Source organism: Etheostoma cragini, chromosome 6 (genome assembly GCF_013103735.1).
Source record: "Etheostoma cragini isolate CJK2018 chromosome 6, CSU_Ecrag_1.0, whole genome shotgun sequence".
In the NCBI taxonomy this organism is placed as follows: domain Eukaryota; kingdom Metazoa; phylum Chordata; class Actinopteri; order Perciformes; family Percidae; genus Etheostoma; species Etheostoma cragini.
The window spans coordinates 7,068,509-7,096,383 of NC_048412.1; the positions used below are offsets into that span (position 1 = coordinate 7,068,509).

General features: G+C 39.6%; 1 protein-coding gene across 3 annotated transcripts; it reads left to right on the forward strand.

The window, feature by feature from the left end:
- Positions 1–1,498: 1,498 nt before the first annotated feature.
- On the forward strand, positions 1,499–26,616 carry LOC117946523 (cytochrome b5 reductase 4). Of its 3 annotated transcripts, XR_004657043.1 has the most exons (17): positions 1,499–1,745; positions 2,764–2,888; positions 4,447–4,600; positions 5,639–5,739; positions 8,775–8,859; positions 9,808–9,889; positions 9,996–10,053; positions 13,423–13,516; positions 13,869–13,901; positions 14,011–14,133; positions 16,635–16,775; positions 17,600–17,746; positions 19,488–19,638; positions 20,952–21,038; positions 22,258–22,419; positions 23,789–23,920; positions 26,605–26,616. XR_004657043.1 is itself a non-coding variant. In XM_034874734.1 (16 exons), the coding sequence occupies exons 1-16, from the start codon at positions 1,613–1,615 to the stop codon at positions 23,841–23,843; spliced, it is 1,731 nt and encodes a 576-aa protein (XP_034730625.1). In that variant the 5' UTR covers positions 1,499–1,612; the 3' UTR covers positions 23,844–24,361. The 3 variants fall into 3 exon arrangements, 2 of the variants coding, with proteins under 2 accessions (XP_034730625.1, XP_034730626.1); XM_034874734.1 differs by lacking the exon at positions 26,605–26,616 and having other exon boundaries at positions 23,789–24,361; XM_034874735.1 differs by lacking the exons at positions 2,764–2,888; positions 26,605–26,616 and having other exon boundaries at positions 1,604–1,745; positions 23,789–24,361.
- The last annotated feature ends 1,259 nt before the right edge of the window (positions 26,617–27,875 follow it).

Below are 27,875 nucleotides of genomic sequence, written 5' to 3' on the forward strand. Positions count from 1 at the left end.
GATGTCATGAAACCCTGTAAAACCACCCATTACAGTCATGTTGGCCAACATGAGCACAATGCTGTTTGTTCTGAGTTTCTGACTAAATTATTTCAATTATTTTTAGCGTTATAGACCCATCCATTTTTGAAAGTCTTTGTCTATGTAATGCACAGAAACTGCAATCCCTTTAACCGGCTAATAACCTGCTAGTTTAGGAGTTCCATGATTGCAACCTTCTAAACAGCTGCCTGCCTCAGGAATGGAGTTTTTTTTAAGATTCAAGATTCAATACTTTATTGCCATGTACTCTACGCAATAAATCAGAAAAGGTTCTGGACCTGGACTTTGTCTCGTAATAAAAATCTGAAATTGTGTATGTAGCCACAGTAATGCAGAACATTTTCTGTTATTCAAATTTTCCTCACACAAAGCTGCTCAGTTAGTAAACCTCTGAAATGAACTCTGATCTTCGATTAATTTAAAACTTTTTTTCAACGCTTTAAACACTTTGTTTTGTGCTGGTTAATAATATACGGCAATGGTGTTGTCGTACCCCAGATGAATGTCCCATAATGCAATTGGAAATGTAAATAAACAGAAAAACAACTGTGAATCACGTTCTATGGACACTTTCTGTTAAAATACACAGTCATGTAACTGTTGCCAGAGAGATATTTCTTCGAGCTGGGGTCCATCCATCCATCTTCGACCGCTTATCCGGTATCGGGTCGCGGGGGCAGCAGCTCCAGCAGGGGACCCCAAACTTCCCTTTCCCGAGCCACATCAACCAGCTCCGACTGGGGGATCCCGAGGCGTTCCCAGGCCGGGTTGGAGATATAATCTCGCCACCTAGTCCTGGGTCTTCCCCGAGGCCTCCTCCCAGCTTGACGTGCCTGGAACACCTCCCTAGGGAGGCGCCCAGGAGGCATCCTTACCAGATGCCCGAACCACCTCAACTGGCTCCTTTCGACGCGAAGGAGCAGCGGCTCTACTCCGAGCTCCTCTCGGATGACTGAGCTTCTCACCCTATCTCTAAGGGAGATGCCAGCCACCCTCCTGAAGAAACCCATTTCGGCCGCTTGTACCGAGCTGGGGTGTCTAACTCAATTTCACTGAGGACCACACTGGAAAATAAGAATCACATCCAGGGCCACACACATGTTTCATTTATTGACATGCTTTATTTAAGAGAAAAGTCAAATGGCTGTACTATTGTATGTCTTATAAAGTCTTCTTGTGTACAGTTTGGTCTATATAAAGTCCTCAAAAAAATGTTCCTACGCCATCATAGATAACAGCCCCAAAAAAGGTAGAACAAAGTGACAAAAACATTAAAAGAAAGGTCAAAAAACATTAAAAAAACAACATTTAATGGGATTCTAAATTGACATGTAGGCTGGATCAGAGTCTGTACGGGGCCGTATTTGGCCCGCAGGCCTTTGGTTTAACACGTGTCTTAGAATGTAGGTGCACATGGACCTTTATTTTGAAGTCGGAGAATCCTCTTAGCAGATAAGCCTTTCAAAAGCAAACCCTTCAGATGCCCTGATGAAAGTCTGAGGTAGGCCTACACTGTAGTCCGCTATAAATAGATACAACGTTAAACTCTGTGCGATACCATGTTTTCACAATGTCAGAAGACAACCAGAGAGATTCAGAAGAGGATGATGAAGATGATGATGATGATGATGACTACGAGAGTGGATCAAGCAGAGGCCAAAATGGTTCATCTTTCACCATTGTATTCAATAGTTTGATTGCAGGTGGGTTATTTGCATTTTTCATGTCAGTTTGAATTGAAAGTATCATGGTGATTAATATTGTTAATAATGACTGTGCTCCATGTAAGTGTCTCAACCAATTTTAAAAGCCAGCATGTACTCCTGGATCCTGGGGAGTGGCCAACCTGAACGTAATGCAGCCATTGTTAATGTTATTACACCTGTGCTACTACTGCTATAGCATTTCAAAATATGTGCATATAGTAAACAGATAGAGGGGGAATCCGTCCTAATATGCACTTCATGGTTTCCTCTGTAAATCAGCGCATCTCGTAAACAACCTTTTTTTTAACCTAATTTATTTGTAGTTTAAAGGGTATAACTTTAATTTTCTTTTTATGTGTTATCATTATCTTCCCAAGATCTTCCTCGTTTCAGAGTTTTGGTTTATTTCATGAAATAATTTTGATGATTTCTTAAAAGACATTACTTGTCTCGTGATGCCTTGGAAATGCTGGCTTAAACCTCATGCATTGCATGCTCTTTAAATACATGTATTCTGTACATGGATGAAACCCCCCGTAGACATTCCTTCATACAACGAATGAACAGTAGAGGGCAACAGAGGACCGTCGCAACTTGATGACACCATTTGTTGACGTCGTCGTTAAATTGTGCGACAAATAATATTAGTGAGTGTAGTAGTTCCATGGTGGCGGAACCAATTACTTAGCAAGCGAGATAGCAAGTGACTTATGAATTTGTTAATGAATTATTTATCAAACGGCAATTGTAAACTGTATTGGAAATGTAATGTGACGATATGTAATTTGCTGTTATTATTTAGAACGAAATGGCTTCTTAGCCAAGCTTAGCTTAGCCCTTTAAGCTAAGCAGCATTACTCAACACAGTTTTTTAAGAGAAATGTGGCACACCCAGTGACTGTTAAGGTCACAACAAGGGGGCGACTTGTACCTTTTATGTCTAGCAGCCAGTGTGACTAAGTTACAAAACTGTCGTGCTTGTGTGTTATGTGGTGAACTACCGTTGGTTAAATAGGTTTTCTGCGAAACTGGGGTTGCCTCCGAAGCGTTCCCAACATGTTGAACGTCCCCAGCCAGTCGTTCCCTGCGCCGGGTTCCCAGCAGCGGGTCGCTCCGTCTGGCCAGTCCGGCAGGAACAAGGTAACACCTCACAACACATAAATAACTCACTTCTCCTTTCTGTAGAAAAGGAGAATACCTTTTCTAAACCTTAACAGTGTAAAGTTTCCTTGGAGTGACAAAAGTAGCCTACATACCCTATAATAATAGAGAACACGTATGCAGTTACCTAACGTTCAATCCTACATAGTCTACATACAGTCAGCAGTGAAGCATGTGTTCATTTTGTTTAGTCACAGTCAGATTCAAGGTGAAATAAGAGTAAGAAAAGAGCTTGTCAGTAAAAGTATTTACTAAGTGTATACAGTAAGTATATAAGCTACAAGTGAGATTAGGTTAAAAAGATAATTTTTCTAAAACAATGGATTGTACAAATTATATTGTAGTGTAGTCATATAATACAGTGTATAATACGGTGTCAACAGGCATACATTATTGCACCAAGTAAGTATTGTACATAATTGTCCAATATTGAGATGTGGAAGTGCGTGCTGTGAGTCCAGTTTTGACACTCTAAGTGTATATCACTAAGAGGGAGGAGTTGCATACCGTACTTTAATGGCAACAGCCAGGAAGGACAGGCGGGAAGGACCTCCTGTGGTGCATCATGGGTGTCTGAGTCTGACTATAAAGGTGCTCTCACCAATGTGTTGTGGAGTGGTTTCCCCCAGTGTATTGCAAACATGGTGACTCACTGGGCCCAAATTGTCCCCCCACCAGGCCTAAGTCACTGGGATTTTTGTACATTTTGGGGGTGGGACAGTGGATATGACACATGCCTTTGGTGTGGGAGTTCTGGGTTTGATTCCCACTGCGATACATCAGCCAATATATCCCTGAGAGAGTCACTCAGTTGCTCTAGAGGTGTGCGACCTCTGATATACTGTATATATAGCAATTAAATGTCACTTTGGATACACGTGTCAGCTAAATCACATGTAATGAATTATTTTGTAATGTGTTTTTTAAGACATGTTTAAACTACAGTTACAGTTAGGCGGCTTGCTTGGAAACTTAGACGTAGTCATATTTTTAAATCTCCAGTTAGCTTTTTGCACTATCCTAATGTAAGGCCCTATAGAATCTGTCTTATTTCTTTTTTAACTTGACGAGATGAGACGTCCTTTCCTCTGATGTGTCACATAAATTTGTCAGCTGTATGGGGCGAGTTAGAGTAGCTTCTGGGAATCCCTGGTAATAGCTCCTCGGAGGTCCCTCCACGATGCTCACTCCTCGGGGGAGAAAAAAGAGCTTTGAGGCGGACTTTACGGACGAGGGACAGAACCATTTCCGGGTCTGCCGAGGACCAAGAAGCCATCAAATAAGAGACATGAGATGCAGCCCCTGTCTGTAAGGAGTCTAGCTCCACCCAAACAACATCACTGGCCTTGTGGATCAGTTTGTTGAGTCTGTTGATGTCTGCCAGATGTATGTTAATAAAATTCTGTCGACGCACAGGCTCAACGTGACAATGCTGTGTCTTAAATTTGGTCTTAACATGCCTTCACATATCTCCAAAAGAGAATAATACAAGGCTATCCTCTTTTACTTGACTATGCCCTTGCTTATTTAACGCTAGGTGGCCTTGAAGCCTGGCCACAGTCTAATGGACTGGATTCGGTTTTCCAAGAGTGGAAAAGATCTGACAGGGCTCAGAGGGCGCCTGATTGAAGTTACCCAGGAAGAGCTGCAGAAACACAACACAAGGGATGACTGCTGGACCTGCATACGAGGTGAGCCTGCATGGTAGTCTGACACGGCACAGGGGTAAATAAGTTAACCTGCATGGTAGCTGTTTGGGCTGGGACAATAAGCTTTTGTCGATCAATTTTAGGAAAAACAGGCATTCCTTGAAGTTAAATCATGGCGGAAGGTGGAGATGACAGCGCTCATGACATTTACCAGCCTAAGGCTGCCGATGGTGGCTGATTAGACAAACTCGTCACGTGGGTTTTCTCCGGAAATTCATAGCCAGACAATACAATCTCATATTTTACTAAATTAGTTCACCAAAGCGTTATTCTGATAACATTTTAAACGAGAAATAGGCCATGCAGTTAATTAATCTGTTTAAAAAGATTTTCGTCAGATTTTGAGAGACTCTAGTTACGGTCATCCCGCTTGTGATTTTCCGGGTTAGCACTCCACCAATCAGATTGGTCATGTGAGTCTGACTGCCTGCAGTGACCGCCTTCTGACCAATCATGTCAGGTTGACCAAAATAAAGGCCACTGGCCTCTTCAATGGACGACGGCACAGAACACACCAATAAGACTCAAGTCACCGACCTCTCCTGACTGTCTGACAGCCAATTATCGGGTTAGTATGTCAGGGTCTTAAGAGGAAGTCTGTAGCTTGAGCATATTTTGGTTATACCGAATGCCGCAGGACAATTGATGGAAGATAGTTATCCTGTCTGCAGAATGGCAGGATAAAAGATGCTGCTAAAGGCATTGAACACACTTACCGCGATACTACCGAAAACCGTGATCATTTTGGTCACTATAACCGTGAGGCTACATTTACCATTAGATCCTCACACTGTAGGGTTTACAAAAAGCCTTTATTTTACAATGGCAATATGCATTTTATCTTTTAAATTTGATCTTTGTCAGGATCATTGTCAGCATTGGCTAGCTGACAAGCTACTGCTGATATTAAACATAATACCATAATTTGACATAAGTGTGTGTGCTGTTATCATTTCTGTCAGCAGAGGACAGTAGAATGTGATATATAAATAAAGCTCTTTTTCCTGTGGATGTTTTCAGGTATGGTTTACAACGTGACCCCCTACATGGACTACCACCCTGGTGGGGAAGCGGAGCTGATGAAGGCCGCTGGGATAGATGGCACTGAGCTGTTTGACCAGGTGGGGAAGGGGATGGAGAAAGAGCACCGTTGTTTTCATGGTGCTATGTAAGCCTAGGTAAAGGTACAAATGTTAAAGGTGCAGTTCTGCATTTTCCAAATTCAACTTCCAACTTTTATTAGCCCAAAGGAAGTTTGAACTGCAACAGGTATCAAATCCAGGTATTACATTTTAAAATCTAAATTTCTTTCTCTGAAGTATTGTGTTCTAAGTCCTAAATAATTTTAAACAGGTCTTCATTTTCCTACGTCCATGCAACGCTACATCAAATGCTGTTTTTGAATTCTGTAGTGTTGTAGTTTCTTTTGTAGTCCAAGTATACTTTTTCTGTATTGTGACTACAAATGAGACCAACATGCAACTTATATTGCTGTCAATCAGCTTTAAAGTGATCGGTGCAAGTCTCTTTCATATTGTACCATGGACATAAAACAGATTTTGTTCTTCAGCTATGGGGAACTGCAAGTTTAGCAATACTTGGCTTGAAAAATAGGATAAAGGTCTTAAATTTCATTCATAATGGTATTAAAAAGTCTTAAATTTGACTTAGTGAAACATGCAGAAACCCTGAAATCACATCAAGGACTATGACAAACATAAAATATTGACAGCAACAAACACAAATGAAAACCAGTTGCACCCGCCACACCGAGCCAGCAGCCTAGAAACAAGATACTAAATATGAGTAAAATAGGTTTAAAGAAACATTAGTTACCCTTTAACATGTATTTATTTACTGTGCCTTTTTCTATTTGTTTGTGTCTAACTGACGGATGGGAACAACAATGTGCAGTCGGCAGCAGGAAAACAAGCTACAATCTAAGTTAATGGGGCAATCGTCCAGCTTATATTTACCTTCACAAAAGTGCTTGTTTTGCCACTGACAGGCTCGGATTAATATTCTGTCTAAAAACATTATGGAAAGGATTTCTACAGCGATAGACCTTTAACACTTCTTAAAGACCTTTCTGTTTAACCAGAAACAGCTCTCAAGTTGCTAGCATTAAATCCACCAGACTCCATTTAAAAAAGAAATACATTTAGCGTGTATTTAAACATATTTCCACATGTAAATCTATAAACTATGTCTTTATTTTATTATTTATTTCATTATTTCATTTATATGTGATGGTTGGAACTGTGGAAAGACGACCCAAAACGGCTTCTCATAATTTTATTTAGTTTCTCTCGACTTTGAATGAAGTGTATTTTACAAAGCCAAAATTACTGTTTAGGTTGTTTAGATTTAGTAAACGCACTTTTGCAGATGTATTTATGTTTAAAAAATGATCTTGCTCTTCAATAGAAAGGTTGAACTTTTTAGATATCCTTTCCACAATGTTGTCAGACACTTGGAATACTATTGTGAGCCTGTCAGTGGCAAAACAAGTACTTCTGTGAAGGTCGGCAATAGCTCTGTTAACTTACATTGTAGCTTGTTTTGCTGCTGCTGACTGCAGCAATCTTGCTTTGTACTTTTTTTACATTTTACATTTCAAAGTGCTTTCCAGCGGCAAGTAAAAATTGAATGGAATTAATATGTAAATGTTCAGTCCAAGCTTAGTTAGATATCAAACACAAATACGCATAAAAGTAGCAGTTAATGAAGTAAATTAAGCTTCTCAATGGCTAGAGAGATAAAAAAGCCCCTTCACACTAAAATTACTTTTCCAACATGATAATTAAAGTAGTTAAAAAGTTTATAATTTTTAAGCTGCTGTGATTCTTTTAGATGTCTGAAATGTATAGTGAGGTTGTGTGGAAAAGGAACATTATGTATAGTTTTATCAATGGGCGATGAAAGGCCAAAGTCACATTTGTCCATCATTGTGATGAGACTGTAGTATCATTTCATACTGGAGCTTCTCTGCTAATAAGCTGCATCTCTGCTTGGCTAGCCTAACTGAAGGCCACACGTTTGGTCAGTTATTGGCACCCATCTATTGTTAAAAATACACAGTTAAGTTTCTGGTTTAAGAAAAGTTGATCCGGTTTAGGTACTTTTAAAATTTACTGGAAAGCACATTTATTTAGCATATTTATTCTAGTCTGCTTTTCTTTCTGTTTTAATTTTTTACCTTTTTCAAAAATACATATTTACATACATACATATAAAGTGCCTTGCAAAAGTATGGCCCCCTTGAACTTTTCAACCTTTTGACTCATTTCAGGCTTCAAACAGAAAGATATTACATTTTTATTTTTTGTGAAGAATCACCAACAAGTGGGACACAATTGTGAAGTGGAACGAAATCTATTGGATATTTTAAACTTTTTTAGCAAATAAAAAACGGAAAAGTGGTGCGTGCAAAATTATTATTATTATTTGCGTTAATACTTTGTAGAGCCACCTTTTGCTGCGATTACAGCTGCAAGCACCACTTTTCAGTTTTTTATTTGCTAAAACGTTTGAAATATCCAATACATTTCGTTCCACTTCACAATTGTGTCCCACTTGTTGGTGATTCTTCACAAAAAATATTTTTTTTATATCTTTATGTTTGAAGCCTGAAATGTGTCAAAAGGTTGAAAAGTTCAAGGGGGCCGAATACTTTCGCGAGGCACTGTATATTCAATTTTATTTATTCAATTTTATTTATAGTATCAATTCATAACAAGAGTTATCTCAAGACACTTTACAGATAGACCACACTCCATAATTTACAAGGACCCAACAGTTCTAGTAGTCTCCTCCAGAGCAAGCAACAGTGCATATTACATTTTAGTCTCAAGCTATAATTTTAATAAATAAGATACTATTCTTAGCTGTTGATAACTGGTCCCCCGCTTGCTCTTTGTAACTCATTGGGGCCAAACTAAAGTAAACCCGCCAAGCAGTGAGTAAAACAACAAAATATGAGCAGGAGTGAAAACAAGCCCCATGGCCCTTGGAGGACTGGGACATGTTTAGTCTGGGCAACCTTGTGAGCGCTGCAAGGTTTAATGCAGTTCAGTTTACTGTGTAATCTGTTTATGGGTGACTTAATAGGATTTACACATGTTGCTGTGGTGACAATCGTATGTTTTTTGCCTAGGTCCATCGTTGGGTAAACTATGAGTCCATGTTAAAAGAGTGCCTGGTGGGCAGGATGGCCACCAAGGTCACCACAACCAATAAAGGTACACACACACACACACACACACACACACACACACACACACACACACACACACACACACACACACACACACACACACACACACACACATACAGTCACATTAGGGAGCACGTTCCACTTCAGGCACTCCTATGGTTAAATGCCTTCTGATCCCATGCCTTCTCTTTTTTGGCGGTGTCTTTTATAAAAAAGATCAGAAATGGAAAGGGAAAAAAATGGAAATGCAGCTGTATTGCAAAATAATCAAAGTAACTAAGGTTTTCTACAAATTAAAAAATATTAGACGCTGATCAATAAAGTGTGTTTGCCTTGATAACCGGCTTTTAAATAACCAAAGAGATCTAAATCAAAATGTACGTGTGGATGTGGTCATTTAAAAACTACTAAATACTCTAATATACATATTGGTATATACACCCAGTATCAGTTCAACTGTTTATTTACTTATAAATTACTTACTTAAATTATCTTGGCTTGAGAAATAAATACTTACAAATATTGTTGAAAAGTAAACCGTGACTGTCACAAAGCTGCGTTTTTATCATTGTCAAAAAGTGTAAGGACCCTGTCGATGAATCCTGCACAAGGCTAGTCACAAAAATGGTTTAAGCACTTTGTTATCCCACATAACGCTTGTGCCTGAACCCTTCAGGTTACCTAGAGCTGTCCTTATTATCCAAAACAATATGAGTAAGTTCCTAGGGCATGGTAATGCTGATAGAATACTTTTACTTCTAGTTCCAAAAGTAGAACCAGTCCTAACAAGTTGATTTTCTGCCCTAAGCTCTCAGAAAGGTGACTAATAAAAGATTAAAAAAGAAATGCAAAAACACAACTCAAGCAAGTGTCTGCCACTGGGTTTTCATATAGTATTAGAATGAGTGTAAGCAGTGGTCACATTGTATGTGTCTCAGTAGTGGTTGGCGTTCATTTCTGTTTTTCTCATCAGCTATCACTCCTCCTACGCCACCGACTGGCCTCGCACCACCTTTGTCAGTGGCTCCTCCCCAAGACAAAGACTCCCGGCCTCGGTATGAAAGGACATAGTACATCTAAAAACAAATAAAATACAGACATGTTAAAGTTAAACTCACACTCAATGACATTATTATTATCTACTGTCTGTTGTTTTTGTAGGTATGACTGGTTCCAAACTGATGTGACTGTTCACCTGGTCCTTTATGCTAAACGGAAGGTAATCCCTCATCTACCACACACACATTCCTGAGTAGAGCTGAACAATATTGTGTTTTAGCATCAACATTGCAATGTGCGCATGCGCGCTCGCAGGAAGTTGCGATGTTGACGCCAATCCCTTTTTGCTGCTTGATAGAAAAGTAAACTTTCACCGTTCTCCTTTTACATGATTATTACCGTCCGACCCTTCCCCTTTAAGACATGAAGCCGTGTGGGCAACGTGTGTATGTGACGTTAGTCCGACGGGGTTTGTTGTTATGGGAAGTGAAAGCCTAAAGGAACAAGGGGTCCGTCTGTCCCAACTAACGTTACGGTTCGGAGCCGCAAATCTGTAAACGTAACACTAATCTACTAAACAAGTCTGTGTCTGATGTGCTATGATGTAACAAACTGGCCCCGCTAGTCAACCACAACCTGTTATTAAGAGGAAGCAACATGCAGTCATTGTCATACACTTTACCCTGGATTGGTAGTATTATATGAATACAATGGTGTCATGTCAGTTAACCAGCGTATTTCTCCCTAATTTCCCTCTCCAAAATCACTTCAGAAGAGTAGTCACAGTGCTTACTTCCTCTGGTGTTTGCAAAACATTAAAGTTTAACAAAGAATGGTTCACATTAGAAAAGATCCTTTTTCATTTTTATCTTCTCTGTAGATGCACTCCCCTACAAAATCACTGCGGCAGTGGGGAATGATTTACCATTTCCAAGTAGAGCTATTTATGTCCTCTTTAAAAATTACTTTTTATTTTTTCATATCGCAACATATATCCGGGGAAAAAAATGTTGCAATATCAGATTTTGTTCCAATATCGTGTGGAAACTGCAGTTAAAAATTTCGGGGGGTTGTTCATGAGATATAGAGTGTGTCACAGTCTGACCCAAGGCAGGACAAAGGAAGGGAGACCACGCTTAGTTTTCATTAAAAATAAGGTTATTGTACAAAACTAAAAGGAAAATTTCCATAAAGACAAACTAATACAACTAAAGCAGACAGGGTGGAAGCCAATGGTTTTGAAGGAGACTGGCTGAGCCGGTGAGCTGAATCTCTCTGAGGATGCAACTCCAACCACCAGGCTGATGATGGGAAGTGCAAACAAAATGCGGGTTAAGTCACAAGTGTGTGTTTTTTTTGTTTCAAGACTGAGACCAAGCCTAAAAAAAGAACCTAGAAGTCACTGTTCATGTGTGTGTCCCCTGCAGCACCCTCTATCTCCAGGCTAGACACCAGGATCCCTCTTGATCTTCACCTTTGTCCACCAACCAGCTAGGTTTATGGAAGTTGCGGTGTTCCTATCAGGGGGTGCGAATGCCATAAAATTACGTCACCACGGCTATCGTTTCCAGCGCGAAGGTTCTGCAAGCTTTCGCGCTGTCAGTTTAGCAGGTTTGCCTCTACAAACCTGTGATTATCTATGTATAGGGAGCCAGTAGTAACAGTGGTATTTGTTGTACAGTTGTATTTGTGGGAGATACACCACACTGTTGAGAAGAAAAAAACATTTAGAGTGTGGAAAAACATGAGAGATTTTGTTGTCAAAGCTAAAAAACGACTTCACGGAAAGAGCTAATAGTGTTGGAGGCAGACAGTCTTATTTTGTTTGTAAGCCCTCTGGTGTTTCGGAGAGTACTGCAATGAGCAATGCGTTGAGCATAAACGTCTGTGTGCAAGCTTGTAGCGTGTGCGCTCTCTACGGCGGCCTGTGCACGATGTCACCCTTGAGAATACCAGATGCTTTAGTTGATGATGATAAGGTAGCCTTTCTATGTCTATACATAAACCATAATTTTTAGATGAAAGCTTTAAAGCCTGTAACTAATCTATCTTAATGGTTTGACGGATCAAGTTTCCAATTGCCCAAAGCGGTGCCTGGATCAATGCTTGAAGATTACATAGTTTGCTAGGGCTGTCAAAATGAACGCGTTAATAATGAGTTAAAACTGTAGTGGCTAACTATTTTGTATTAATGAACATCCCTTCAGGCCATTGGAAAATGATTTGATACAAAGCTAATTAAGACTACAGGATCAGCTCCACACAAGTCTCTCTGTATTTCTCAGTATGGCTATGTTTACTAACTGGTGCAGATGCATTGGACGTCACGCTGAAAAACAGCAGTGTTCAGCTTTGGAGAAAAAAAAGGATATAATAACAACAGGGTAATTTAATGTTTTTTAAACCCCCGTTTCCTCCCTGAGTTACTAGCAACTGGTGGGGGAGGGTTGTGTGCGACCACCAAAATTGTCATGTGGACAGTGTTGTCATTACTTAGAATTCCTTAATAGGTGGGACAGAAACTACGCGCCATAGCTTTAATGCAATTTTTTTTTAACGCCACAGTTGTTTTTGATGCACGGTTAACGCACACTCGTCTTTGATTTGGCAAAGCTCTCTGTGCAGAAATGGATGAAGAAAAGTGTCTTTTAAATGGCAAGTTCATTTTCACAGCCCTTCCAGACGTTATTCATTCCCTGTACTGTCCATGTGAATGGGGTTACCACCAGAATATCAATTCTTAAATACCATTAAGCCTTAAACAATTAAAAAAAATCCTTTTCAAATTACATCTAGAACAAAAAAAGATTTGCTATTTATTTAAGAAATCATTGTAAATGCTGTCAAACAATTTATAACAAATATTAAATTGTGATTAATTGCATTGTCATAGTTAACTTGTAATTAATCGCAATTAATTGCACATTTTTATCTATTCTTAATGTCCCTTGGTTTACTTTTGTCCCATAATCCTTTCCTCATTTTAATACTCTTTTCAACATGGAAAAGTGGATCAGCTTGCTTTGTGAAAATGTTTTTTTTTATTGAAAACAACTTTGGCATCTAGCCTACTGTAGTGTTTAATTTCACAATAACATTGTTACTTGTAATCTCTCACACAATGTAACACTGTCCATCACTAAAAAGGGTGGGAGAATGGGCCTCAGCTGTGTGCTTGGCCATCAAGTGGTATTTCAGACTGGACGTGCTGTGATGATAGCTCAGTTCCCAACCACAAAACACACAGATCACTTTGGGTTGTCAATGACACCATTCGGCAACTTTTAAAAAGTAAACTTTCCATCAGAATCTTATTGGCGTCCATTTTGGCGTCTTGCGCTCGGCATCCACTCAAAACATAACGTTACTACTCTTTTGCCGACTCGCAAGCCCAAACGGCGTGTGTGCAGCGTGCCGGTTGTTTTGTTTCCGGTTTTGAAAGACATTCTATTGATGAATAATTTGTCAGAGATGTTAAATATACAGTGGCATTTGCGATTTTCCTTAGGCGCTTGCTAGAAACCTCTTTGGAGGGCGCTAAAACGTTCTCTATGCAGGAAAAAACCCGGATATTGTTTTTTTCTGTCAGATTCCGAGCTCGGGCTGCACCACTGTTGATCTTGAGGCCGGGGTTCTACGGCTGGAAGTGCTGCTGGGGCAAATGTCCTACATGATTCATTTACGTGAGTAGAGCTTTCTACACTTAAAGCGCTTTCTTCTGCAAAAAACAAAACAAAACGCAAGTGAGACACGCTGAGGTGCAGCACATATTGTTTTCTTCTTTCACTTTTCATCTTACTGTAAAGCCCTTTCGTAAATTCTGTTTTTGAAAATTGCTACATACAGGCATGGGCCGGTTTGGGATTCTTTATTAGTAGTAGTATTGCAATTACAGCTTTAAAATGATTTATTTTTTAAATGTCTGGGTAAAAAAAAAAAAAATAGATGATTTATGCAAGCGCTTGATTAGATAGGGACACACTGTACATGCTGACTTACACATGATTTTCGATGTAAAATGTTCATGCTTTTCAGGTCTTGCTGATGAAGTAGAGGGAACTGTTGCTGGTAAGAAAACACCTTGATTTGATAAAAAAATAAAGATAGATATACTAGATAATATCTTCAAAGTCTGTGTTGCTGTCATGCGTTCTTATTCTTAACTGTCTTTCAACAGTCCACACTGCCTTTTCAGTGGGAAAGATCCAGATCAGCATACGCAAACAGGCTAAAGGAAAATGGACAAAACTTGGTCAACCACTGGATTTTCACAATACATTTCTACGCAAAAATGATAGAGGTAAGATCCAAGGTCAAAGAAATCATTCCACTTTGGATCCTTTACTCCTTTACACTAATCTTTAGCCTATAATTTGAATGTTGCTGACACACCTTGTTTCCCACCAATTAGGCACCTAGAGGTACAAGAAATGAAACTGCAATATTGGGGTTTTAAAAATGTCTGCATTTAAAGCGAATACAAGCAATTTCTTTTGTTGGAAGATTTGCAAGAAATTTTTTGTCAGCTTGTCCGTTCTGTTACAACTGGCTAGTAGGACGCAACAAAGGAGGAGGATGCATGCCAAACCTAGCAAGATTTCACCAGAGCTGGATGCTACACAATCACTGCTACTCATAAAAGACTAAGCCTCTTAAGGACTGTTTAACTACACACATTGGAACACACTCATACCACATGGGCACAAAGGCCGTGAGCAGTGGTTCCCCGTTTCAGTTCCCGTTCGGTCGGAATGTTTGCTGCATGTCATTCCCTACTCTCTTTCCCTGCATTTTCTATCCCTCTCCACTCCACTCGGCTGTCAAATAACGCCATAGAATGCCCAAAATACAGGCCAGCCTCAAACATTGCAAATAAAGTTTCTGAATGTCTCTTACATCTGTTACATCTGGGAAATAACCTCAAATCACTTAACAGGGGTGTCTGATACGTGACCACTAAGGGCCACACTGTAAAATGAGAATCACATCAAGGGCCAGATATGTAAACTCTATTCACATGCTTTTATTTCTTTGGGAAGGTAAAATATCTTTGACTGTATTACTGCATGTCACTTTTTTGACATTTTTGTCTATAATCTTTGTTGCTTTTCTGACTTTTTTGTTGCTTTTTAACGTTTTTGTCGAATTTTTGGGGCAGGGGGGGGCTTTTTTGAAACTCTTTTGAAATTTTATTTATTTTTGTCAGCATAAACCCCTAGAATAGTCAGCCAAAAAGTTCTTTAGCCATCATAAAATTTAGCAAATCAAGCAAAACTATGATAACATTTTTGACAACCATCGATTTCACAGCCTGAACATGCAAAATGTCTGTGTTCTGGGTGAAAGTTTGAGTCTCAAAGTTCCCAATCCTGCCAAATTCTGCTTCTTGTGTTGCGTAATTGCAGTTTGCATTCTTTTGGTTTAGCGCACTAGGATTGCCAAACTGTATTTTGAAACTTAATTGAAATAAGGCCTGCAAGGGGCCGGGTTCTTCCCAAGTGGCTTGAGTTCGACACATTTATATCATCATCAGAGCTTCCAGGGGTCCTGCTTGGAATAGAGGGAGGGAGTTGAGTTTAGCATAGAAAGAGTCCGTTTTTTTAGGCACCAAAACAACAAGTTAAGTTTAGAAAAAAGATTGTGGTTTTGATTAAAACACTCCCGAGGAACGCTTTTCTTACTTGGTCCATCTAATGTTGGCGTTGCTAGCTGTCAGAGGTAGTGACCGTAGGGGACTACCGTGTAGGGGACTCGCATTGTGTAGGGGACATGCAATTTGGTGAGACCCACCAGTGCACCAACCAGAGCCAGTTCTTCCTCCACATCTTATTTAAAAATCTTTCATCAGATAACATTGGATATTAGGGGTGATCCGAGTATCCGGCTGAAACAAGTATCCGGTACAGAAAAAGCACTTTTGCCGAGTACAAGTATTTTACGAGTAATATGAGTCAATATCCGTGCTCGGATTGAATACAACTCCTCTACTGGCCGCGCAGCGTTCAGTGATAATCACAGTTTCAGACATGCTGCTTGGTTAAATGCACCTCCCATTGCTCTCTGCCATCGGAGATTATTATTTTTTTTACTGTCAGCTGCCCCCCGCCCCCTCTCTCTCTGTGTCTCCCTCTTACACACACACACACACACACACACACACACACACACACACACACACACACACACACACACACACACACACACACACACACACACACACACACACACAACACACACACACACACACCTGGTGTAAAAAAAAAAAAGATCTCACTGATCTTTATGATCACTGATCATAAAAAAATAAAAAGTTAAAAAAAGAAAGTTATATTGAGTATGAAAACTCTTGTTCATTACATTTTACTTCATAATTGCAACGTTATGTGTTGTATTCAGTGTTGCAAAACGTTCTGTATATAGTTTGTTTCTTACCATGACAACACCATTGATCTGAAGCTTGATGCTTTCATGTAAATAGTTTTCAAATCAGCAATAAATATAAACATTTCTGATCAACTCATATCAAATGCATGCTTAAATAACATACCGGTTAAAGCCCCGCACATTTCAAGAGAGCCCGACCTCTTCCGGTTTGAATCTGACCACTTCCGGTTTAGGCCCCGCCCAGTCTGAGTACGGATACGGATACAGATAATTCATGTGGTAAACAGATACAGATACAGATAATGCTGTACTCTCTCATCCCTATTGGATATTTGCTTGCTTATTAGGAACCCACAAACACGTTAATGTTGTCCATGTTAATAATGAGTTTACATTAAATGATTTCCCTTTTTGCAGCTCTCTATTATCGGGATTGTGTCTTGGTGTCTAAGACTCAGGTGAACCATAACACCTACGTGTTCAGATTGCAATTTCCACGTGGGACTGTCATGCATGTACCTGTTGGAAAACACGTCTACCTCAAAGCCCTCACTCAAGGTAGGGAGCCGACTACACTGTGCTGAATACAGTGAATGTCCAAACATTGTTCATTGAAATAAACGTATACATATAGACAAGTGAGTAAAACAGGAATGCTGCTGCCTTCCATTGCTTGGCAACAGCCTGGCCCCTTGTCAACTTCCTGTCTGCATACTGTTAGAGGAATCAGATAATGTCGGATACAAATGCAGAGACAGCAGGCAGTGGTGAGCTTGAGGATTTAATACCATTAAAACCGTACAAAAAAAAAGGAGTCCTGAATACAGCATTCAAAGTATTCCAAAATAAAGTGAATGTCAAACACAGGAATTACAGGTAACAAGAACACCGACACAAAAAGGGTAGACTATATATACACACACACACACACACACATACACACACACACACACAATACAAAACAGAAACAATGATCTGACACTAGACAGAGACATCACTGACTAAACACAAGCGGTACCGAGGTAAAACAAGGAACAGGTGACACACGGACTTAGGAACAGGTGAAACACCTCCGGGTGTGGCAGACAATTACAAAGGCAGGAAGTAAGACAAGAAAAGGGAGAAAAACGGACTACAAAATTAAACAGGAAACTGACACACATAAATGTTTCTTTGTTTATGTTAACTGTGAAAAGGTCTACACATTTAAGAGATATTTAATACCACATCAGTACACATGCATAAGGGATCTCTTTACTGAGGCACACTCAAAACCTTATTTTTGCGTAGACAGCTGCTCTGAAGACACAGAGTGGACTTCCCTAGGTACTTCAAACAGTGAGAAGAAGTCTTAGTAAATTGTTATTTTTGTCCATATCCAGACACAGAGGTAGTGAGGCCATACACCCCAGTAGATCAGAACCTGGAAGTAGCCTCCGTCTGCTCCTCGCAGGAATCGGACCTCTACCTCATGATCAAAGTTTACCCTGATGGAGTGTTCACCCCACATCTCAACAGCCTGTGCATCGGTAAGCCACAGCCCATGTATCACAGTGTGTGAGTCGCGTGAGGGGATGAAATCAAGTGCAACAATGAGCAATATCAAGAGACTTTTTAAAAATGAATTGAATGCAATATTGAATGGGTTCAAGGAGGACTGGTGATTGTATTGTGTTCTGACTGTATTGTTTTTGGGGCTATATATTATGTCTAGTTTGGATCAAGGTTATTATAGTTTTGTAATTTTTCCAATTTTTTTATTTTGTTTTTTCCTGTTTTTCAAATTCCGATTAGTCGTTTTTGAAACATGTATTCACAATGTATTCAGCAATAACACGGTACATAAAATGTACATATGATATGTAAACAGTCTAAACAAGCAAAATGTGTAAGTGACCAGGAAAAAAACCTAAATAGCCAATAGACTAAAGTAGACATACATGAACAGGTGTTTTGAAATTTGGTTTGAGTAAAGTGGTGAACTTTTAAAAGTCAGTCAACTCACTCAGTTGTGTAGACATCCCAGTATCAATACACATATAAGAAGAATTCCGGTTGATTCCAACACATAGCTCTGTTGATTTTAAATGTGTCGTGTTGTCAGTAGCGAGAAAAACGAAAACAATCGATGCTACTTACACCGTGTTATCCTCCTGCCAGAGTTAAACGGGGCGAGTCAGTGTGCAGTGATTCCTTTAGACGGAACACAGTGATTGTGACTGCTGTAGATGTGACAGAAAGGCAGAAAAGTCGTGTTAATCCATACTTCCGTTTATTTCCACACTAGTCGATTGCCAAACTCACACAATCCAATATTCCAAAATGTATTTTTTCCACAAAAAAACATCAGCCTTTGTTATGTCCTTAGTAAAGACTACGTAGAAACAGGCTGTAAACTGACACCATGGTTTATTTTGTGGAAAAAATACATTTTGGAATATTGGATTGTATGAAACAATATTATTTGAGATAAACATGCAGATATGAAAATGTATTATGTTCTGCATTTCTGCTTGATCAAGTGCAGAGTGCACGTACATCAACAAATCACAATCCACAAAGTTTAACAATACAATGATTTTTTTTTTTTACCTTTTTATAAACCTTTTTTACCTCCTATTCGTCCAGCTGGCTTAACTGTCCCTGGGTCCACCCTCATCTTCATTTTTCTTTACTTCTTCCTTCATGCAGCTGAAAGGAAACAGACTCTTAGATAAATCACTTACCAGTTGCTTTCAAACATGCCTTAGTTTCAATGAATGAGTCATGAACATATCTACTGCTCTGCTGCCCTCAAGTTTTTCAAGTTCAAGCAGGATATCAGATCTAATAATTACATATGTTTTCCATTACAGCTCTCCTAGAGATGTTACATAATATCAATCTCTTGCTCAACACTCTCCGTCAGAAGCCATTGGGCTAGTGTTTGTGGTCAAGTGGAAACACACTTTTCTCTGTGTAGTTTTGGGTTAATTTCTGAACTGTATCCTCTGTAATATCAATGACTGACCCTGTAGGGCCTATACAAGTATTCACGCTCTTTTGGATGTCCAGTGCTCGCGTTTTTTCATCCATATTAACATCATTGAATCATGATTTGTTGCAATGTTTCACATTGATCAATAAAAAAAGTAGAAACTGAATATAATCAAAATGGTGCTTGTCCAAAACTATATTGTTGTTATTTAGGATTTTACATTGTGGCAGCACTGTGTGATCCATTGGATGAATTATTTGTCTTTTGTTCACTTATTTGTTGTTACTCTGTAGGTGACTGTGTATCCGTAAGTGGTCCAGAGGGCACCTTCAGTCTCCGCCCCCTTCGTGATGTCACACTTCTCTACTTAATAGCAGCAGGCACAGGGTTCACCCCCATGGCTCGCCTCATCCAACTGGCCCTACAGGACAATGACATCATCAGGTGGGACTTTTAAAACGTTCATTGTTTATTATTCTCTTTCATTACGTCTACTCTATCCTTACACTCCTGACCCTTGTGGTGTCTTTGACCATGCACCTTTTTTTTTTTCTGGGTCAAGATTTAAAATGAAAACCTTTTTTTAGTTTTTAGTCACTTTTTACGTTGTTGTCACGTCTATTTTAGCATTCTTTAATGTTTGTTTTCAAATGTTATAAAATTGAATTAAAAACCAAAATTAAATGAAATAAGTGATCATTCATTTTACTTGAGAAGAGCGTTGTATGGAACCATCGTGGTTATTTTTTGACTATTTAGTTGAACAAAACCCAAATTTCTTACATAAAAAGTATTTACGAATGGGTCAACTTTGACCCCAGGACAACAGGAGAGTTAAAGGGAGACTTTTGCTGATTTCAAACCAGCTTTGTCATCTTACGCTGGGTTTCCCCAGGGTTCTTTTTTCAACTGCATCTCCCCTCTGTCTGTGGCGTTCAGCGGTTTGCAAGCGAACTTGTGTCACCACGACATGATGCTGAACGCTGTTCACGTTTTGCAGTTTCTATCTGGCCAGTCTCTGGGAAGTTTTCTGCTTCAGTCACACACTTTGCCGCTTAAAAAGTTGTTTAGTTTAGTTCCAATAACATTATGTATTGCCAGTAACCAGCTAGTTGTCCTTGCTACAATGCTGACGTTTCTACAATGCTACTACTTCTAAAACAAATCTATATAAAAAATCTCCAGGTATACCAACTGCCTGGGCAACCCACTGCCAAGCTAGCTGTTACAATCCATTAAGTAGGCTATCAGAAAATCACAATCTTTTCATGTGCACGGAAATTTAAATATAGCATACGTTCATACACAATATATTGGAGGCACGTTCGCCTCTGCACTCTGCCCTCTCATTAGCTACCGCTCTGCAGAAGTTGATTCAGAGTCAACTTTTGGAGAGCATTGAAAATCCGGCCACTTAAGCCACTATCAGCGGACTGTGCCCACACCAATGTTCTCAATATATGCTAAATGTTGCCCTTTTTCAAGTTACTGGGATCTGGAACGAGCTAGAGACATAAAAATGGTCAGCAGAATCAGAGTCAGCTTTATTTGCAAGGTATGAGTAGTAAAAATAGTGAAATTTAACACATAAAAAGAAAGACTCCTTGTAAGACTCTTTGTCCTCATCGTCAACCTTTCCCATCCACCGTACTGTGTTGAGAAAACAGACACCGTGTCTTCTATTTTACTGTTTGTATCACTTGATTATAAACCCAAGGCCTTGCCTGATAATCTACAACATGTTTGTGCATCCTCAGAAAAACCAAGCTGCTCTTTTTCAACCGACGAGAGGAGGACATCCTGTGGCGCTGTGAATTGGATGAACTGGCTGCTAATACTGACAGGTATCGCTGCTGCGTGTTTCAAGCCTCAGGCTGTGTTCCTGTCACAAACCGGCATGCATTTAGTATTTATTATAAATTAAATAAACTAGGGAGTGCAGTGTGTAAGGGAGTGCTATGAGGATAGCACACTTTGGGGCTGTTTTGAATTGTAGAAAAATAAAACCAGGGTTGTGTTTAAATCCACTATAGAATACACTTTATTGTCCCCGAAGGGAAGTTTGTCTTGGGCATAGTGCAGCAGTCTGTTACTTCACAACACAAACATGTGTTGTGGATTTTCTTTATAATAAGATCTTTATTCAGTCTAATTAAAATAAGAGTCTTCCACATGTAACAGGAAAACTATTCAAAAATCAACATAAGAGCACAAACAAAGCATCTTAGGACATAAAAGGGCACATATACAATACAACATATTAAATACTAACTAAAAAAATATTTAAAGTGCAAAAAGTTCTGGCGTAGTCACTGATCCTTTGCTCTGTTGTGTTAAGATCTACTGTTGGCGTTCAGCTGCTCGATGGACGTCGGAAAAAAAGATAACTTGAGTCTGTCTGTTTTGCATCTCGCAAAGATCTTTTCAATACGGAGAGGTACATTGCAAGTGTAAAAAAGTTATGGAGGTGAACAGCAGAGAAAGACTCACCCATCTCAGTGTCAATTTTATTATTTTTATATGACCATCCATTACCTAGATGCTGGTAGTAGAGGAGTTTAGTCTTCAGTCTCATCTTCCTGAATACTGAGCACAGCACTAAAACCAGAGCAACACAATTGCAAATAATTAAAGAACAGCATGCAGGGAGTGTTAAACTCAAGGCAAGTGGGCAGTAGGATCATTGGTCAGATTTGTGAATGTGGAGACTGGTAGGGTGGGAAAACAATTGGAAGAAATAGCAGACATTTACTTGTTGACTGTGGAACATCTGCAAAGCTTCATTACACAACTTCTGTTTAGTATGTAGTTTACCAATATACCTCAGAATAGGTTATATTGAAGGATAAGAAGTTATAAAAAGCAAGGCCATTGATTCTCTGTTGGAGTAACTGAGGCACACATTTAGTTAGGGTGAATGCACACTGGGCTTTAAGGCTTGACATGTCCACATGTGTTGAGGCAGAACTGCAAAATAAAGATTTTCAGCGTTACAAATTCCTCTGCTACATCCGGACCTCTGCGTCTTTGTACATCTTCCGAATGTGAGTCTGTGTGTGTCAGGTTTCAGGTGGAGTACGTCGTCTCCGATCCCTGTGACAGCTGGACTGGCAGGACGGGTCGGGTGGATGAGTCCATGCTCAAGGATTTCCTCAACAGGCCCGACGGGTCCAAATGCTTTGTGTGTGTGTGCGGCCCCGATGCCTTCACAGAGCTAACGATAGGGTGTGTAAAACAACCTTTGTTATATAAACTTTAACTTACTGTGCTAGTGCTCTGAGAAAAGAGTGCATCAAATGCCTACTAGAAGACTTTGAAAAGACTAAAGTCAGACCATCTAAAGACAATCATCTCATATCTAACGCCAAAGACTGTCAACATATGTAAAGACTGGGGATCTTGCAGCGTCCCACATTACAAGAATACAAGACTTTAGTCCTGATTCATTTATTTTTATTTTTACGATACTTTTTTAACAAAACCAAAAGTTGAATAATGGCGTTTTCCATTACATGGTACCTGCTCGACTGGCCTTGCCACTTCTTGCCTTTTTTGGTTTTCCATTATGAGAACAAGTCCCGGGTATCTGCCACCAGGTACTTCTTTTAGTATCCCCTCCATCAAGGTTCCGAGCGAACTGAGGCGATGCCAAAAGCTGGCGTGAAAAACTGCAGACTACTGATTGGTCGGAGAGAATTGTCACTGCGTCAACACTGCTAGCGACAGACGGCGGAGTCCTGAACAAACCCGCCATTTTAAATAGATTAGCCAGCTGAGTTTTCTTTGCCGCCTCCAGCTTCTTTTGAGACTAATTTGTCTTCTGGATGTGGCAACAACCACATGCACTGAACCAAAACAACACACCGTCGACATTCTGTGTGTGTGTGTTACATTAGGTCACAGCAGTTTCCTACGGCGTCGTTATGACGACCAGCCACGCTCGCCTCATGCATGAGGCGGTACTAAATCTGCGATGGAAAGAGGAGGACGGCAGAGTAGATCTGGTACTAGCAATGGGAAGCGCCATAATTCACTTCTAGAGACAATATATCAAGAGACATTTCTACGAAAGGATTGTTTTCTAAGAAGAACGTCACATGTAAGTCAGTCTGACATTTATTTCTTTTGTAAAGAACATGGATTTTCAGCATTTTCTGTTTTTGTTCTTTTTTGCTAGAAATGATCGGCGGTACCGTATAAACAGAAACTGTATAGGTAAATCATTAAAAAAATTAAAAAAAATAAATGCTAGGGAAAAATCACTTAAAATTTGTCTAGAAAAATCAAGATACGTACGATTTTTTTATTTTTTTCTGTGCGGTGATGTCTGCGGCACCACAGTACTCAATTGAGAAGGGTTTGACACATATTTTGCCTTTAACAATAGATGTGATTTGGATATTGCACCAGTCCACATGCGATTTTGATAAAATTGTGTTTAATTGCGCAGACCGCAGAGTTCACTAAAACTCATATCTTCCCTAGAATGCATCACCTTTGTCTTGTACTCACTCACTTTTTCTTTGAATGCAGCACTTACAACACATACAACACTCTTTCCTTGTCCTCCTGTTCTTGTTGGTCTGTCTTCCAGGCTGTTAAAGCAGCAGGGCTTCAGTGAAGAGGAGCTCCACGCCTTCCAGGGCTGATGCGCTCTGCCTTCGACCCCAACTCCAGCCTGCAAAGACTGTGTGTCTGTGAGTAAGAGAGCGACACAGACAGTCTGGTTTAATAAGGGAGATGAATGGAACATTGTATTTCTATGCACCAAGGATGCTGAAGATGCCGACAGCGGGCAACACGCCCCAGGCTTTGATGGGCTGCAAAGACAATCACAAAAAAAATCCCAGTTCAGTAAGATTCCCATGATTCTAGCTCGTTCTGGTTCATGTCTGGAATAAATAATGTTTATAAAACTATAAGTTCAAACACTGAAAAGGTGTATAAAGTAAAAGCAGTAAAATATACTGAGACACAGAGAAATTCATGCAATTTAAACTGATGGATTAAATGCAATACAAAAACCGAATTATCATGAGCTCAGAGTGTGAAGCAGAGGGTCTTCTGGAGATATTTATGGATCTTAATGTTCCAGTTACGTGGATGGATGATTTTGCAGGAGAATCTTAACCATTGCAGTGAAATAAAGTGCATTGTGGTAACATTTGTAAAGGTTAGTCTCCTAATTATTAAGACTGTGGCAGCTTTCACTATAACTTCTGATTGGAGTCTTGACTCACCCACATTTCATCTGGAGTTGCCAAAACAGGAAGGAAAAAATCCAAAGAGTGTCATTTGAAAAAGCTAACATCGGAATGCAAAAAAATATCAAACTAAAATGCAAGGAATTTGAAAGCCTACAAGATGCACCCGCGTTGCGTCCATGTTGTGCCTGTGCAGTTATTTACAGATTAGAGACTTTGTGCCCAAAAGGGTCAGTACATTTTTTCACTATGCGCCAATTATCTCGCCTGGTTTCTTAAAGGGTCAACATGCTGAATAAAGGTAGAGTCTCATTGAGTTAGGCTCAGCTCATGGTAGGGTGACCATATGATATTAGGTCAAACTTGGGTAGGTGGGGGGTATTTGTCGAGTGAATGGGCGGAGTTAGCAATCCGTTTAGCTGCACGGCTTCCGGGATGGCTGCTCGTGTATCCTCGCTCATAGCTCCTCGTTGATCCCTCCTCAATGCTCACTCGTTGCTCCTCGGAACAGAAACAAGAGTTTTTAGACAGAACAACTTCTGGTTCAGCTGTGGAGCGAGGAGCTGTCAACTAAGGGAACTGAGATGTACCTTAGGCTAAATGGCTGCCAGAATGGCCGGCGGAGAAGATCAGTGCGTTTCATTTACCTCTGAAGCCGGAGCTGGTTATGACTTGAGTTAAATGAGTTCCATTTACAAGTTGTAGTTTTCATTGCAGGTTAGCTCTAGCCAGGTTAACCATTGTTAGAAATACCAGACCATTATGCAGTTTTTTGTGCATACAAACAACGTATGTCCACAGATAGATGGTGGACAGGACTGTGTGGACAACTGATTTAGCGAGACACTAATAACATAGAAGTGCTAATAACTATGTTACTAAAGCTTTCAACACTGTTGATGCGAGGGGCAGCCATGTTGGATTTAGAGCTTGGGGTACTTGGAGGTTGTGTATGAAATCCGAGTTTGGCGTTTTTCTGACTTTGGTATATCCAACGTCCAAGTACAAATGGAACGCGCTAATGTTAATTAGTACAGTCTGTGTTCAAGTCCTCCAGGACTGCCTTGGTGCCCCCTTTAATGTACAGATGGAGATGGACACAGAGAATAGCTGTGTTCAGAACCGTTCCTTCATTTACTCCCTGTGTTATGTTAAGTTTCCGTAAAGGGAACGAGTGAATGAGATTTGGGAAAACACAAAGAACGCATCGTTGGTTCAGTAGATATGCTGGTTATTTGTGTGATGAGTGCTCCCAGCAGTGTTGTAGTAAACTGTAGGCTCATTGATCAACACACGTTTATACAATTTAACTGACAATGTGCAGCATAGTTTCTCTTCAAGTTATTAATGGCATTTATTTTATTTATCCTTATACAAACCCCAATTCCAATATAGTTGGGACATTGTGTAAAATGTAAAAAAAAACGCAACCGATGTTCAAACTATATTCAATTCACACTACAAAGACAAGACCTTTAATGCTCAACCTGATCAACTTTTTATTGATTTTTTATTTTTAATACAATTAAAAAACACATTCCAACGAAGCTGGGACAGGGGCATGTTTACCAATGTGTTACATCACCTTTTCTTTCAACAACACTCTACACCCTTCTTAATTTATCTTATCTTATCAATAAGCATTTGGGAACTGAGGACACTTAGTCTTGACGCTTTGGACAGTAGGTGGAATTCTTTCCACCTACTGTCCAACAGTCTGGAGTCTCATTGTTGTATTTTACATTTCATAATGCGCCACACATCTTCAATGGGAGACATGTTCTGGAAGACTCTTTTACTACGAATCCACGCTGTTGTGACACGTGCAGAATGTGGCTGGGCTTTGTCTCGCCGACATTAGCAGGGACGTCTCTGAAAAAGACACTGCTTGGATGGCAGCATATGTTGCTCCAAAACCTGTACGTACCTTTTAGCATTAATGGTGCCTTCACAGATGTGCAAGTTACCCATGCCATGGGTACTAACACACCCCCATACCATCACAGATGCTGGCTTTGGTCCTTTTCGTCTTTGGCCCGGGGACATGACGTCCATGATTTCCAAAAACAATATGAAATGTGGACTCATATAACCACAGCACACTTTTCCACTTTGTGTCCATCCATGTCAGATGAGCTCGGGTCCAGAGAAGCCGCCGGCGTTTCTAGGTGGTGTTGTTATATGGCTTTTGGTTTACATGGTTGAGTTTTAATTTGTACTTGTAAATGTAGACACAAGCTGTGTTAACTAACAATGGTTTTCCAAAGTGTTCCTAAGCACACGTGGGGATATCCTTTACATAAGGAGGTTGGTTTTTAGTGCAGTGCCACAGGCGTTTAATGTTGGTTTCTGGCCTTGATACTTAGGTGCAGAGATTTCTCCAGATTCTCTGGATCTCTGGAGATTGAGGACTGTAGGATGAAATCACTAAATTCCTTGCAATTGTAGGTTGAGAAAGGTTCTTAAACTGTTAGACTATTTACTCACGCTGTTGTTGACAAAGTGGTGAACCTCGCCCCATCCTTGCTTGTGAACGATGGACCTTTTTTTATTTTATTTTGTTTACCTATAGAATGTCCAAACAGGTTTCTTTTAGTTGTTTTTCTTTAGCATTTCTCAACTTTGTCCGTCTTTTGTTGTCTTTGTCCAAGCTTTTCTGAAAAGTTTTTCGGGCATCAAATTCAAAATGACTGAATGTTGAACATTTAATATGTTGTCTTGTGGTGTATTCTATTGAATATAGGTTGGAAAAGATTTGCAAATCATTACATTCTGTGTTTATTTAGTGTCAATATAAATTTACGTTTTGGAAATATAGGCTTACGTTTGATCCATTATATAGTTTGATGGATAAACATGAACTGTATATATTTATTTCAGCATTAGTTTAAATATACAATTTATAGCAATCTCAGAAACTACATCATCAACAAGAAAACCCAACTGCCATCCTGCTGCTGGTTGATAAGTTAATTATTTGGGACGGCAGTAGGGGATTCTAACAGTACAATGGCAACAGCAGATAATAAGGATGCAAGGGAAGATAGTACACATAAATGTAATGCCAGCTTTACTGTGACAAATGCCCAAAATAAAAATAATCCAAATGTTAAATGTTCCTATGAAAAATGGGTAACCATGGGTATGGTATTCGAGTCAAATTGACCCATTTCAGGATACATTTTTTGTGGCTGAAAATCAATGGCCGAACCTTATTTTCTGTGATAAACATGTATTCCAGACTCAATTCAGAAAATGAGTCTGTATATGACCACTTATGTTCTTTCCAAGATAAGAATGATCACATAGTGGATTTTTTAACATGAATTAAAACCTTATGACAATAAACAAATTCCACTTCCATTTTTAACATTGTGCTAGTAGAGACTGATTGCATTCCCTAAACATATATCAGAGTATGTTATCTCAATTGTTTGAAATTGAGATAGAGACAATACTTGTTAAATAGATTATGAA

What these genes read in the sequence shown, in the direction of transcription:
- LOC117946523 (XM_034874734.1), top strand. Translation starts at nt 1,613, where the DNA reads ATGTCAGAAGACAACCAGAGAGATTCAGAAGAGGATGATGAAGATGAT. An exon ending in GGTCACCACAACCAATAAAG is followed by an intron (nt 8,860 to 9,807) that starts GTACACACACAC and finishes TTTTCTCATCAG; the next exon opens with CTATCACTCCTCCTACGCCA. An exon ending in TCCTTTATGCTAAACGGAAG is followed by an intron (nt 10,054 to 13,422) that starts GTAATCCCTCAT and finishes TTTTTCTGTCAG; the next exon opens with ATTCCGAGCTCGGGCTGCAC.